Here is a 14,876-nt window from a genome sequence, read left to right on the forward strand (position 1 = left end):
AAACCCCTTAAAATAAACAGTCATTAATATTATTATAAACTAATGAACAACTAAAATTGATACATTAAAATTCTAGTTTACACATACCATCCTATATCTTTTCACTTAATATTATTTTTCCTAACTTGTTTTTAATCCATCCTACCTTAAAATAGATAGTCATTAATATATATCAGTTACTCAAGCTACACATACCATCCTATATTTTTGCACTAGTGAAAAATAATCTTTCATTTATACATTAAAATTTACACATACCCCTTAAATAAAATATAAACTTTTGTGCAATACATTGTTATAATATTATAAACATTTTTGTAAATACTTATTCAATTTATTTTGAAGAAACTAAACTAACCAACCAAAATTGGTACCGGGGAGAATGAAACATAAGACACCCCCACCCCCAACACACACCCAAAAACAATTGGGCTTTCAGTACCAAATTTTAAAAGGAAACCTGAGTAACACACCTCCCCCATCCAACCAACATTGCTTGTGCTACCTTCTAGCATCATCATTCATCTGCAAAGAGGAGCAGTGACTCAATTATGTGCTCGGAAGGTCAAGAGAAAACGATCGATCATCTATTTTTAGAGTGTGACTTTTTTTGGTAGTATCTGACATCTCATTCATTGTTGGTTGGGTATTTTTATAATTGTTCAATCAAATGTTTGGTGTTATGCGTAGCAATTTTTTTGTAAGCATGCTTTTAAAAAGGACATTCATTTATGCTTTCAGGTTATGTGCTTGGCTTGTCCGTGGTTCATTTGGAAAGAACGTAATTCAAGAATTTTTAGCAACAAAAAGAAGTCCCATGATCAACTTCAAGATAATATTAAGCTTAATTCTTGTGGTGGCTGAAGGCACATGAACCGGATTTTACTTTTGATTTTCACTTTTGGCGGTCTTTACTATCTCTCTATACAAGTTATATCACAACTTTGTAACTGTGGTTCTTGTTTTTGTGATCTTTATTATTTCAAAATTTTGTCCCGATTCTTTTTAAGCATACCTTATGTTCAATTGAGATTATTTTTTAATATATTTTGCATTTGGCTTCTTAAAAAAAAATATAGTATTCAAAATTTGAAAAAGCAAAAAACGTGCTCAACAAATTGCTGGACCATTGAGGCCACTATGAGACATGTCATTGAACCCAAAGAAACATATCAGCAGCACAATAGTTGATTTTTTAAAAATTTATTTTTGTATAAGGTTGATTTATTTTCTAAATTAGCAACCCTAAGAATCAAACTCAAATCATCTTTTCAGGAAACCAACTCTCTCAATATCAATATTATTTTTATTTTTTATTTAAAAACCCAAATCCATTTCTTTGGTGCATAATTCGAATATAAACAAAAACGTAAATAAACTCAAATTCAATCCAAACATATCAGTTAGGAGTAGAGGAAGCATGGTAGCTCTCCAATATACTGATCGGGCCAATGCATCACCATAATAGTTCGTTTTATGTATCACATGTTATTAAACCTCCTTATATATTTGCCCTATATATTTGATTTGATCTTTATCACCTCCAATTCCATGACCAAAACCATTAACAATTTTCTTGTATGTAAAAATATTGTTTTGCCTTCTACTTAGAGCCACTTCAAAAAAGCTCATCTATTACAAAACTTTATTTCTAAACTTTTGTTCCCTCGCGTGACTTTGAATAGTGCCATAATTCCTATTCCACATTCTCCACCCAACCAAACATAAAGCATTGAAGTTCACATTTCAATCATGACAACCATAAGCACTCGTATTGGAGCTTATCATTTTAAAGTCCATCATGGCCACAAAACTTCACTAGCATAATATCTTAACCAAATCAATTATTCATGAAGATTTGACACCCTAATTAACCCCCAAACATTAAAAAAAAAGAAGGGAAAAAGAAAATAAATTTGATTACAGCGTCATTCTCACTAGAAAGTAAAGAAATTTTGATTGCAGAGCCTGCACTACTACAATATTATAACTAAATTCAAATTAAAGGTAAACAAAAGCAATAGCCAAAAGGCAATCTAATCTAAAAATCTAAAATTAAACTACAAGCATGCTACACTCAAATAAATTGCACCTAGTCACGTATGTTTTGACTTTGAGTTAGATCTTCCTACAAAGTTCTAATCCAACCACTAGATTTTCTATTGTGGTTTTGTGGTACAGTCGTTCGTAAACAATTAAATCAAAGCTTTAGGGTTCAGTCAGATAGACAGTTAAAGCAAAAGAGTCTTGATTTAACCGTCTACATTTGACTACCCTCATAATTTGAACCGTCCAATTAAGATTGAATGATTGAGATTGCGAAACGGCATCAACTTAGAAACTCCAAGTTTATCGATTAAGATCGAACAGTTGAGATTGCATTACATCTACCAACACCAACATTCATATGATTCATGATGAGTTTGATAACAAAGCCTCTTCATCAGCATGACTTGCATGTAACTCTTTAAGCCATTCAAATGTTCTACGACGTGACATAACCTTTTTCCCTTGCTTTTGCCTTTGCTTCTGTTTCTTCCACTCCACTTTTTCTTTCACAGCGTGCTTCGTCGTATTTTCTGTCTTGTATCCACTTTTGGTACCACTTTTGATTACCGTTTCAATAGAACAATCACAACCACTCAACAAACCACCTCGTATACCAACTAAGTGTTTCAAAACATGATTGCTCTTATCACCATTTTCGTTCTTCTTACTCATTTTGCCACTTTTATCATTAAAAGTACTATTATTACTACTACTACTACTACTATTGCGACTGACACAATTTTTACTACTACTACTACGAACCTTGAGGTCTTGCAATCCTATTTCTGGAGTAGGGACAACACCTAAACGGAAAATTTCCCAAACTGATGATTTTCTATTTTGAGATATAGATTTTCTTGGACAAGATGATTTTAACTGAGGTTTTGGACTTGGATGTGTGTGAAATTGGTTTCTAACTTTGGATTTTGAAACCGAAACAATTGGTGTTGTTGTAGAACTAGTGCTACTTGATGTGGTTGAGTTTTGACTTGTACTCCTATTGCTACGAAACTCGTTGAAAGATTCATGCTTTGATTTGCACTGATTGAATTTGAAATTGAATTGCTTACCATGATCATGATCATCATCACGTTGGAATTGTGATCCTGTTGTGGTCAATAAACCAGCTTGGGAGCTGAATGAGGCACGTGATGGAAGAATTTGGCCTTGGAAGAAAACTTCATCTGCTACACACATTTTTGGTTCTGTTGATAAGAGACCAACCCATGAACTGAAATTGAATTCTTCTTGTTTTTCATTGACATGAGAGTGTTCTTCTTTGGTTGGTTTGTTTTGAGATAATGGAAGATCACATAGTGACAATGCTTCTTCATCTTCATCTAGTTCTTCTCTTGGGTTGTTCCATTTTTCTTGGACACTATTTGTCGCCATTTAACAAAACAAAGGAACAGTGTTGGTTTAATTTGGAAGGTGTTAACGTTGGTGTTGGGGGAAGAATAGAAAAATAAGACTAAGGTTTATAATAAGAGGGTATATGAATTTGGATGTGGGTGACAGTGTGTGACACAAAAATGAACATTTGGAATATAAAAAGAGGTAAAGTGAGAAATAAGATGGGATAGGACATAGTAGTGATCAAAACGATCATCGGTTATCAGTCTCGGATACCGAACAAAATGTTGTCTTTTACTAATTTCTTTTGTTTTGAGGAGTGAAAAAAAAGCAAAGGGTGCTTTTTGGGCCTGCTAATACAGAGACACTACCTCTAAAGATGTTGTTTTTATGATGAGCAAAAGATAAAGATGTTTTTTCTTCTGGAATCTCGATGGAGGAATCGCAAGTGGGTTTGTCAAATGGAATACTCAAGTTGGGGGAGTCGATTGTTGTATTTTAAATTGAATTTAAAGGGGTGAAGCATTTTATAAGAGTGTGTTTGGTTTTGCGGTGAACAAATATAATTTCGAATAAATTTACGGTCTAAAATTGATTGATTATAGTTAAAAGTAACTTGGATGTAAAATTATTTAGTCAAATAAAAGTGGATCGAATAATAAATTTGAAGTAAAAAACAATCATAGTAACAACAATTTCAAATAATATCTTGAAATTAAAAATAACTACGAAGACAAAATTAATTGTATGTGAAAATATTTAAACATATCAAAATTAATTCGACACTTTTAAAATTAGTTTTGCTCCTCCAAAAGTCAAAGATACACTTGATATCGTACTTCAAAATTACAAAGTGTGAAAAAGTGTGACTCCATTATGCCTAAAGCACTATGTGTACACAAATGAGGAAGAAAATAATAATAATAATAATAATATTTGAAAATTTATGCCTAAACTACTAATAAAACTATTATTTCTTCGATATTCTTTTGTATTATTTTTTTTTAAAAAAAATACAAAAAAATATCGAAGAAATAATAGTTTATTAGTAGTTTAGACGTAGATTTTCAAATAATGTCAAGTGTGAATAAAGTTTTACATTAGATAAGAAGTGGGTGTTGAATATTATATGGTAAAATAATTCATAAATTCAATGTCTTAAAATTTTTAATTTTAGGTGAATATGTGTTGTATCCAAATCACTTGTGTGATTACTCTTATCACAATGTAATAATCTTTCAGTGTGTGAAGGCTCCTCTCATGAACCATCAATGATATCAGAGTTGATGATTTACTAAAGACAATCGGCTCCTTGTACCAAAAGTTTTTTAACGGTGAGGCAATCAACAACGTGTTCGGTTGATATTGTGAGTCAATAGTAGTGCAAGTGCATGTGGGTAAATCAACTTTTATTTAAGGAGGAGATCATTAGTTTGTCAAATGCGAGTAAAACTCTCACACTTAATGAAAATTAAAAGTTGAGCATCATATAAGTGACAAGATCCATATACTCTTGCTCAAAAGAAAAAGATCCATATACTTAAAGCCTTACAATATTAATCAGTGTTCAAATCACTTGTGTGGTTGTTCTTAACTCAATATGATGATCCTTCGTTGTTTTAGGCTCTCATCAAGACCAGCACTAATTACTAACAAAATTGCTACACTGGCAAAGGAAAGAAGGTTGGAGCTGGATGGAGAATGGAAATTTTAAATGATTTTGTCTGTGTTCAAGCTTTTATCATTTCATAAGAGAGTGCATTTGGAACACAGGTTACCATAGTTAGAAATGAATGGATTTGATGAAATACTAATTTGTATTGGTAAAAAATCTCCACAAGCACTTGCAAAGAATCTTGTGTTTCCTGATTGATACAAGCACATAGACACAATATATCATTTCATAAGAGAGTGTGAAATGAATGTAATAGTAATTAATGGAACAAGAAATTATATTGGAATAAGGGAACAAACTCTCTCAATTTCAGTGAGAATTTAAGAGAAAAATACATAGAATTTGCAGAAAGAAGGTTCAGAAAAGAAGGGGAATAATCAGAGAGAAGAAAAGGGTCATATCACATCCAAAATCCCCTACTATAGTCCCACTACAGTCTATTTATTCCCTTAGCTTCCAGCTGGCACGCTTTTCCCTCTTTCCGCGTCCTTGATCCACATAATCAGGGATTTCCTTTGGTCCCTCAACCTCTCCATGTGACTCATTTCTCACTTGCACACCTTTTCCACGTGACTGCTTATTCATTACATTACCTTCCCCTTTAAAATCAATCTTGTCCTCAAGATTGAAGTTAGGATAGCTGACCTTCATGTCCTCTACATCTTCCCAAGTAGCTTCTTCCTGCAAACCATTCTCCCACTGTACTAGTATCTCTGGAATTTGGTGATTTCCTCTAAGTACTGTTCTAGTAGCAATTATTTGTATAGGCTGCATTACTGGCCCCATTTCAGTCACGGTTAAAGGCAAAGGCATGTATGGTTCCTAAATGTTACCTTTAAACACTTTGAGTTGTGAGACATGGAACACTGGATGGATTCTTGCAGTGGAAGGCAACTGCAATTTGTATGCCACTGTGCCTACCTTAGCTATGATTTTGAATGGCCCAAAATATTTCATGGCAAGCTTTTGGTTCTTTCTTAAAGCAGCAGGGTGTTGCCTGTATGGTTGCAGCTTGACCAGGACCTCATCACCCACTTGCATCGTGATATCCTGCCTCTTTTTGTCTGCCTGTGCCTTCATTATTTGTTGTGCTCTCTGCAAATTGATTTTCAATTTAGCTAGCAACTGGTCTCTGTCAGCTAATTGTTCATCAATTTCAGGTGTATCCTGACTGGTGTTTAAGTGTCTGATCAGTGTAGGAGGGTCTCTGCCATATAGTGCCTTGAAAGGTGTCATACCAATACTAGTGTGGAAAGCACTGTTATACCAAAATTCAGCCCAAGGTAGTGCTTTGACCCAACTCTTTGGATTTTCAAAAGTAAAACACCGAAGATACATTTCCAAGCACTTATTCATAATCTCTGATTGCCCATCTGACTGAGGATGATAGGCTGAAGACATAGCTAATGTGGTGCCTTGTAACTTGAATAAATTCTGCCAAAATGAGCTTGTGAACACTTTATCTCTATCAGACACAATTGATTTTGGTATGCCATGGAGCTTGACAATTTGATTCATAAACACTTCAGCCACACTCTTACTACTGTAGTCAGCTTTCAAAGGTATGAAATATGCATATTTAGTGAGACTGTCCACCACAACCATAATTACTGTTAACCCTCCATGACTGGGCAGCCCTGTTATGAAATCCATAGCTATGTCTTCCCATATTTGTTGATGGATATGTAATGGCTGTAACAACCCAGAAGGTAAAGTATGACTAGCTTTAGCTTGTTGGCATATCAAACACTTTTGCACAAAGTCTTTAACATGTTCCAGCATCTTTGGCCAATAAAATTGAGTCTTCAATCTGGCCATGGTCCTTGTGATCCCAGCATGCCCTCCAATTGGTGAACTATGATACTCTTGTAAAATTCTTTGCACTAGTTCTTCTTCTGCTAGTATGACCAATCTGCCCTGCCAATAAAGCAATCCTTCCCTCACTGTGTATTGATTATTTTCACTACTGTGTTGGCTATGTTCCATCAACTTTTGCAGATGTGAATTAACAGCTAACTTACTTTTCAACTCTTGCAAAAATAATGAATGGGGCTCAGACCAAGCCAACATGAACATCCTTGATAGTGCATCAGCTGCCTGATTGTCTTTTCTCGGCTTATACTCTATTTTGAAATCAAACCCCAAAAATTTATGCAACCAAGCTTGTTGTTCCGGAGTTTGCAGAGACTGATCCATCAGACTTTTCAAACTTATCTGATCAGTCCTAATAATAAATTTGTTACCTAGTAAATAGTGTCTGAATTTTGCTAATGCCTCAGTAATGGCTAGCAATTCACGAGTATAAGCTGACTATTTCTGCATTCTAGGTGCCAGTTTCTTTGAAAAATAAGCTATTGGATGTCCATTCTGTCCCAATACTGCTCCCACCCCAATTCCTGATGCATCTGTTTCTAGAATGAATGGTTGAGTAAAATCAGGTAATGTGAGCACCGGAGCTTCTACCATCGCTTTTTTTAATTTGTTGAAAGCTATCTCTGCTTCTGAACTCCATGTGAAGTTGTCTTTTTTTAAAAGCTCAGTTAACGGTGCAACTATGTGTGCATAGGCTTTGATGAATCTCCTATAGTAACCGGAGAGGCCTAAGAAACCTCTCAACTGTTTGACATTGGCTGGTGTGGGCCAGTCCATCACTGCTTGTACTTTAGTACTTTCCATTGAGACCCTTGTGCCAGATACCTTGTGTCCCAAATAATCTACTTCTCTAGTACCAAAGGAACATTTGGACAATCTAGCATATAACTCATGTTGCTGTAATGTCTTCAGTACTGCCTCCAAATGTTGTAGGTGATCCTTCCAAGATGCACTATAAACCAAGATGTCATCAAAGAAAACAGGCACAAATTTTCTTAATGCACTTTGGAATATTTTATTCATCAGACACTGAAAAGTTGCTGGTGCATTAGTCAGACCAAATGGCATAACTAGCCATTCATAATGTCCATGGTGTGTTCTGAAAGCCGTCTTGAATCTATCTTCTGGCTTGACCATGATTTGATGATAACCAGACCTCAAATCCAATTTTGAAAAATACCGAGCTCCATATAACTCATCCAACAATTCATCCACAATTGGCATAGGAAATTTGTCCTTCACAGTGATTGCATTTAGTGCTCTATAATCAGTGCAAAATCTCCAACTTCCATCTTTCTTTTTTACTAACAGTATAGGGGACGAAAATGGGCTATTACTAGGCTGAATTATACCCTGATCCAACATTTCTTGCACCATTTTTTCTATTTGTTCTTTCTGTGCATGTGGATACCTATAAGGTCTTACCTTAACAGGTCCTGAATCTGATTGTAAGGGTATAGCACGGTCTTGGTCTCTTTGAGGTGGTAAATTTGATGGTATTTTGAAGACTAAGGCATAAGTATGTAATAAAATGGCCATTTGAGGGTCAATGTTTGTTGGTAATTCAGCTAATACATCTTCTGGGACATCTTCTTTGAGCCATTGTATTGCAAAACACTCTTCTATAGCATCTGTGAGTTGCCATCTTCTGAAGTGATGTAGCTGCACAGGACTAGATTCCACCTTACTCTCTCCTTGTAAAGTGATAAATTGACCATTTTGAAAGAACTTTAGAGTCAAAGCTGCATAATCAGCCACATGAGGTCCTAGAGTTGCCAACCAAGTGGAACCTAGAATCACATCAGCACCAAAAAATTGTAACAAGTATACAGGAACTTTGACCTCTTGACCCTGTATGTGTAATGGTACTTGCTGAATAAAGCCTTCTGCACCAAGCATTTGACCATTACCCACCAAAACCCTGAGATTTGGAACTGGTTCAATGGGTAGTTTCAACACCTGAGCAATTCTTGGTTGAATGAAATTTTCAGAGCTGCCTCCATCAACCAATATTTTAACTTGAATGCTTCCTATTTGTCCTGTAAATCTAATGGTACCAACTCCATTAGAGCCTCTCATAGCATTGAGTGACAAATGGTGTGTGTCTCCCTCCACACTGGCCTCATCAACATCTGATAGAGATGTGTCTATCTGTGATTCCTCTTCATTTTTAAGCTGGAGCAACATGGACTGTCTATTGGGACACTTATGAGCAGGGGAGAACTTTTCATCACAGAAATAACACAAGTTCTTTTCCCTTCTGAATTGAATTTCTGCTGGTGAGATTTTTTTTATATTTTGGTTTCTAGTATTGAAGGGTTTGATTGGTGGTGTTGGTAACAGTGGTGGTAAATTGGGCTTAACAGAGGTATCATTTTTTTGGTTATTTGTTTGGTTCTTTGAGCTGAATGAAGAGTTTTGGTTGTAACTTCTAGCTGATGCAGGGGATAGTTTGTTTTTTGGATTAGCTGCATATTTCTCTTCAAACAGTTTAGCCAAAGCCACGACCTTACTCAAATTTTTAGGTTCCATCGCCTTCACATCTCTACTGATTTCTTCCTCTAAACCACTGATAAAACAATCCAAAATAGCATCCACACTTAACCCATCTACTCTATTGACCAGAGATGTAAATTACATATAATACTCATTCACAGACCCAGATTGTTGCAATTTAAACAGAGTGGCACGAGGACAATCATAAGCTGAAGGTCCAAAATCAAGTTCTAAAGCTCTAGTAAGAGCTGACCATGACAAGAATGGGTTAGTTTTCTGAATCATTTGATACCAAGGTACCACCTCATGATCTAAGTGTACAAAGGCTATGAGTAAACGGTCACAATCAGGAGTAGCATAATAATCAAAGAATTGTTCCGCTTTGAAAATCCAATCCAACACGTTTTTTCCATCAAATCTAGGAAAATCCAATTTCACAGATCTCACCTGAAACGAGTTCCTCTGTTGATCCTTACCTGAGTTCCCAGCACCATGGAGAGACGACGAACCTGCCGGCAATCGTTGTAACAACTGAGCCAGAGTAGCGTTGAGCTGAGAAAATTGTGTTTCGTTTGAGCGTTGAATCTCCTCCATTCGCATCATCTGAGCGTTTCCCCCAAGTTCCAACCGATCAATTTGTCCGGTTAGAGACGACGAAACCAATTCAACCGCATCGGCGTTTTTCTTCAGCTCGGCGTAAATTTCCTTCATACGTGTGTTGTCTGCCATGATGCAATGAAAGCACCAATGAAATGAATGTAATAGTAATTAATGGAACAGGAAATTATATTGCAATAAGGGAACAAACTCTCTTAATTTCAGTGAGAATTTAAGAGAAAAGTACATAGAATTTGCAGAAAGAAGGTTCAGAAAAGAAGGGGAATAATCAGAGAGAAGAAAAGGGTCATATCACATCCAAAATCCCCCTACTACAGTCCCACTACAGTCTATTTATTCCCTTAGCTTCTAGCTGGCACGCTTTTCCCTCTTTCCGCGTCCTTGATCCACGTAATCAGGGATTTCCTTTGGTCCCTCAGCCTCTCCATGTGACTCATTTCTCACTTGCACACCTTTTCCACGTGACTGCTTATTCATTACAGAGTGCATTGCCCGAACTTAAGTATGTGAGACTCAAGATGAAGTTGCAAATATTTTCACAAATCTCTTGAAATTTCAAGATTTTCAAATACTGAAAGCAAGATTTGGAATGAAGAAAAAATTTCAAATTAATAATAATAGGGAGCAATGTTATTGATAATTTGAAATTCGATATCTAGAACTATTTGGAATTTCTATTGAAAAGTGTAGAGAATATGGTTTCTTAAAAAGCCGCTATTATAGGGTGACGTTATTAAATTGTGGTAGTGAGTGGATTTTAATTAGGAAGTAAGTCCTAGAAATGATTCTAGAGTTATTCGTACTTGTGAATATCCTTCCCCAACAATAAAAAAAACCCTTGTACTTGGCATTTTTCATCAAGCAATTTGTAAGTTTCTCTTTTAAGTACTTCTCTTCCTTGAAGACCCTTGTACTCCTTTATATAATTTTCATTTAGATTGAAAAAAAAATTATGTGCAACAAAGAGCAATAATGAATACGTAATCAACCCTTATAAAGGATATAGCTCCAGTAACATTCAGCTCATGTTGCTCATATGCGTACGTGAATAAATCGAAAAACTCTAGTTGTGTTAAATCGAGAACTAATAATGGATGGAATAATTTTTTTTTTCTAAAAATGAAATTTAAATTTAAATTGTTTTCAAATTGTAGTTTTGTTAATCGAACATGATATTTTGATTTTTGTTTTTTTGGTACAAGATATTTTGATTCTTTAACTTGACAAAATTAGAGATTATTATTTCAACAAACTTGCTATGTAATACTCAGATTCGATTTATTCCTCTAATTATATATTGATATTACTCACTTTATAATTGTTCATTTCAGAAATCCCAGATCCAACAAAGAAGCAAAATGAAAATTTAGAAAGTGCAATAATCTAAAAACTCTCAAAGATAATTTTACAAATTACAAATAAAAAGCAAAACTAAAATACAAATTCTTTTATTATAACGCAAATTGAAAAAACTCTAGACAATATTGAAATTAAGGAACTCCTTTGCTATTAACAGCATTAGCAGCATTGAATTTAGCCTCAGAAGAAACATTAGCACCAGAGAGAGTTGGTGCCTCTGTAGCACCAGCACCACGACCTTTCTGTGGTTGTTGGTGACCTTGTGTGCCATAACCTTGACGCTTATAATCCTCTAAATCTTCATATTTCAGGTAGGGACTGTCTTGTAATGGAAGCCCTTCAATGTTTCCTTTACTTGCTTCATTTGTTGTTGTTGGTTTTGTCTCCTTCTCTGTTTGTTTCTCCATTTTGATCCTATGTTGTAATGTAATCACCTCTCTTGAACAATTGTTGCATTATATATGACAAAAATACAATTTTTTAATTGTCATGATTTATAGCTTAGTGTAATACACGTGGCGACTTAGGAGTATTTCCTAACACGTGGCACGTTTTAGATAAGTTTTCTATTTTTATATACTCAAGATAATTCTTAACCAACTGAATCTTTACTTATTTTAGACTTAGTGTTACCGATGATTACGTTGGTGCAATGCTCAAATATCTATCACTAATGTCTAATGCATGATTCATCAATGCTCAAATATCTACCACTAATGTCTAATGCATGATTCATCAATGAATGTGTATATAAAATGGGACATAATTCACCGAAGACGGTGGAGGAAAAATATATAGAGTGATGCAAAATGTCGCAAAATTTGATGTTATGGTATTCATACATCATCTTTAAAAAAAGTATGGGACTAAATTATTTTGACGAATGGATTCTTTTTTCATGTGCATGCTCAATCTTGTGTACACGTGTTTAAATGGTTATCTCTGCAGAAGAGACGTATATGTGCATATGCCCTAGTTGTTTAGATTTGCAGTTTTTGTCTAATGTTTACAAGTAAATAAAGTCTGTATCATGTAAATAAAGTCTGTATCATGTATAAGTTTCATTGCTACCATAAAATTAGTAAGTCATGTCATTTAACACGATCTTGTGTAAGATTTATCAATCTAATGATAAAAACAAACTTCCACATTATGTAAAATTTGTTTCAACTTATATAATTGACCTATTTTTGGTGCCATCTCATTGCAATATTTGCAAGAAAAGAGCCATGAGTGAGTTTCAAGAGAATAACATGAATATGAGTTCTTGTTCAAAAAACATGAAAATGAGTTGGGTCCTTTCAATCAACAATCTTTAATTTTAATTGAAATTGATATTTTTTTCACTGTCTTTATCAATAATCATAGTTGAAAAGAATTGTTATCACAAATAATATATTTTCACAACTTCTATAGTGCAACTTCTATATTAGTACGAAGTTCTTCAACCACCAGACATATTTTCACAGCTCACATTGCATCAATGTCAACCAATGCTCATGTGTAAATTAACACCCTCTCTAACCATGATAGTTTCAACAAATCTTTTATTGTAAAATTAGGCATAAGATCATTTCTATAAATATAAGAATCAATTAAATATAATTAGAATAATCAAGAGAGGTTTCAAGGAAACTTATCTGTCTCAATTTTGTTGTAGAATTATATCACCGTCTTGAGACAACTTGAATTAAACTCATTGTAGAATCAACCGCAAATACTACAAGACAAACTAATGATGAAAAGTCTGAGACGTGCTGATCGCATTGTCCTTAAGAATTTTCCGCGTAATTATACTCTAATCCCCCAAGATTTAACAGACCCTTCTTGATATAAAATCAAGGATGCATAACTGGCAAGAAAGAATATTTTTCAGGAAGATGTAACCCAAAATTAATTAAAATTTTCTTTGATGCGGGACTATATTTTTAGACTTTCTGTCATACTTGTGTATACCTCAAAGAAGTGTATATATGCTCTTCGCGAAAAATGGTTCAGCCATAATTATATTAAAATATTGTGAAAATAATGACAATTAAGTGGTGGCATAATTTGTTTCTCACTTATATTAGTACGAAGTTCTTCAACTACCGAATTAAAACTCATTCTTAGTTACAGTAACGTAAGTATAAAACAAACTTACGTTACTGTAAGTAAGAATGAGTTTTAATAATAACCTTTGACTAAATCAAAGTCAATGGTCAAAATAGGAATAAGCACACTTAATGCCATAATGCACTATTACTATTTTATTAAATAATTAAATTAAATACTTTCTACTAAAATATTTTCCACTTGAAATTGAAGGACAAAATATTTTTGAAAACTTTTGAAATATAAACATAATTTACAACATCTTTAACTTGATTTTTTCACTAAGACAAAATTGATTCTTTCATCAAATTTCACTTGGCCCAATATTACAAGTAAATGTGAGATTGCACTTGTATTCGTTTTGTAAATTGTGCATCAAAGAGGTTCCTAGGAGAGAGATGAGCCATGATGGATATGATTAACTACAAAAAAATTCCTAGCCAAAACCTTTTCTAAACATCACTTTTCACATTATTTACCATCATTATTTTATGATGTGGAAGATAAGACAATGTTGCAACCAGATAGCATTCTAATGACTCCTATATTTGGATTGAGCCAAAAATTCTCATATCAATAGTTGAAATAAAAAACCGCATAGAGAAATTAAAGAAAGCATAATGTGAAAACTCGAAAACCAGACAAAAAATCATGATAATCGTCTAATATCAACTAGAAAATAATACTATGTGAAAATTGTTAAGCAGATGGACTTCTCTCAAATACCACTAAAATCCATCATACTCACACTCTTCAAAGTAAATACCTAAGTACATCTCACATCTTAAATAAATGTATAAGAAGTAAAAAGTAAGTCAGACACAGACTTAAAGTTTCTATATTGCATCTTATAACGAAGAACTAAAATGTGTGTATATATAATTTAGAGTTGTGTTATTTAAACAATTATTTTATGACCTTTGAAACAACCAAAATTTTACAAAGAAAATGATGATTTGCACAAAAAAATCAAAGCAATAGAGAGAAAAAAGTAAAAACATAATGTAAATATAAGAGATAAAGTTGTCACACAAGTTATAAAAAAATCGTTTTGCAAATATCATTTCTTTATAATTTATGTTTCTCTCTTTCTCAACAATGCTAGGCAATGTACTCTCTCCGGTCATTTTTACAAGAAACAATTGACATTTTCGATACATTGAATAATTTATGTATTTGTTTTAGATTTAAACCAGATACTTAAATTATTCAATGTATATAAAAAAATCAATTATTTCTTGTAAAAAAGACTGAAAAAAGCAATATTTTTTTCAATGCGTTTTGATTTCAACCAACTTGAGGGGGTCTAGATACACAAAATTGTTACTACATGTAGACTTCAATTTCAACGAACCAACTA

At 33.9% G+C, this 14,876-nt stretch overlaps 2 protein-coding genes across 2 annotated transcripts; both read right to left on the bottom strand.

Annotated features, from left to right (window-relative positions):
• Positions 1-1,915: 1,915 nt before the first annotated feature.
• LOC146901138 (uncharacterized) lies at positions 1,916-3,896 on the bottom strand. Its single transcript, XM_085734865.1, has one exon. The coding sequence runs from the start codon at positions 3,439-3,441 to the stop codon at positions 2,413-2,415; it is 1,029 nt and encodes a 342-aa protein (XP_085590991.1). The 5' UTR covers positions 3,442-3,896; the 3' UTR covers positions 1,916-2,412.
• A 7,526-nt stretch (positions 3,897-11,422) lies between these two features.
• LOC146901139 (uncharacterized) lies at positions 11,423-11,859 on the bottom strand. Its single transcript, XM_085735738.1, has one exon. It carries the CDS (start codon positions 11,827-11,829, stop codon positions 11,554-11,556), a length of 276 nt encoding a protein of 91 aa, XP_085591864.1. The 5' UTR covers positions 11,830-11,859; the 3' UTR covers positions 11,423-11,553.
• Between the last annotated feature and the right edge of the window lie 3,017 nt (positions 11,860-14,876).

The sequence above is a fragment of the Medicago sativa genome, chromosome 8 (assembly GCF_051527215.1).
Source record: "Medicago sativa cultivar Bolivia chromosome 8, Bolivia_mono, whole genome shotgun sequence".
Lineage (NCBI taxonomy): Eukaryota > Viridiplantae > Streptophyta > Magnoliopsida > Fabales > Fabaceae > Medicago > Medicago sativa.

What these genes read in the sequence shown, in the direction of transcription:
- LOC146901139 (XM_085735738.1), bottom strand. Translation starts at nt 11,829, where the DNA reads ATGGAGAAACAAACAGAGAAGGAGACAAAACCAACAACAACAAATGAA.
- LOC146901138 (XM_085734865.1), bottom strand. Translation starts at nt 3,441, where the DNA reads ATGGCGACAAATAGTGTCCAAGAAAAATGGAACAACCCAAGAGAAGAA.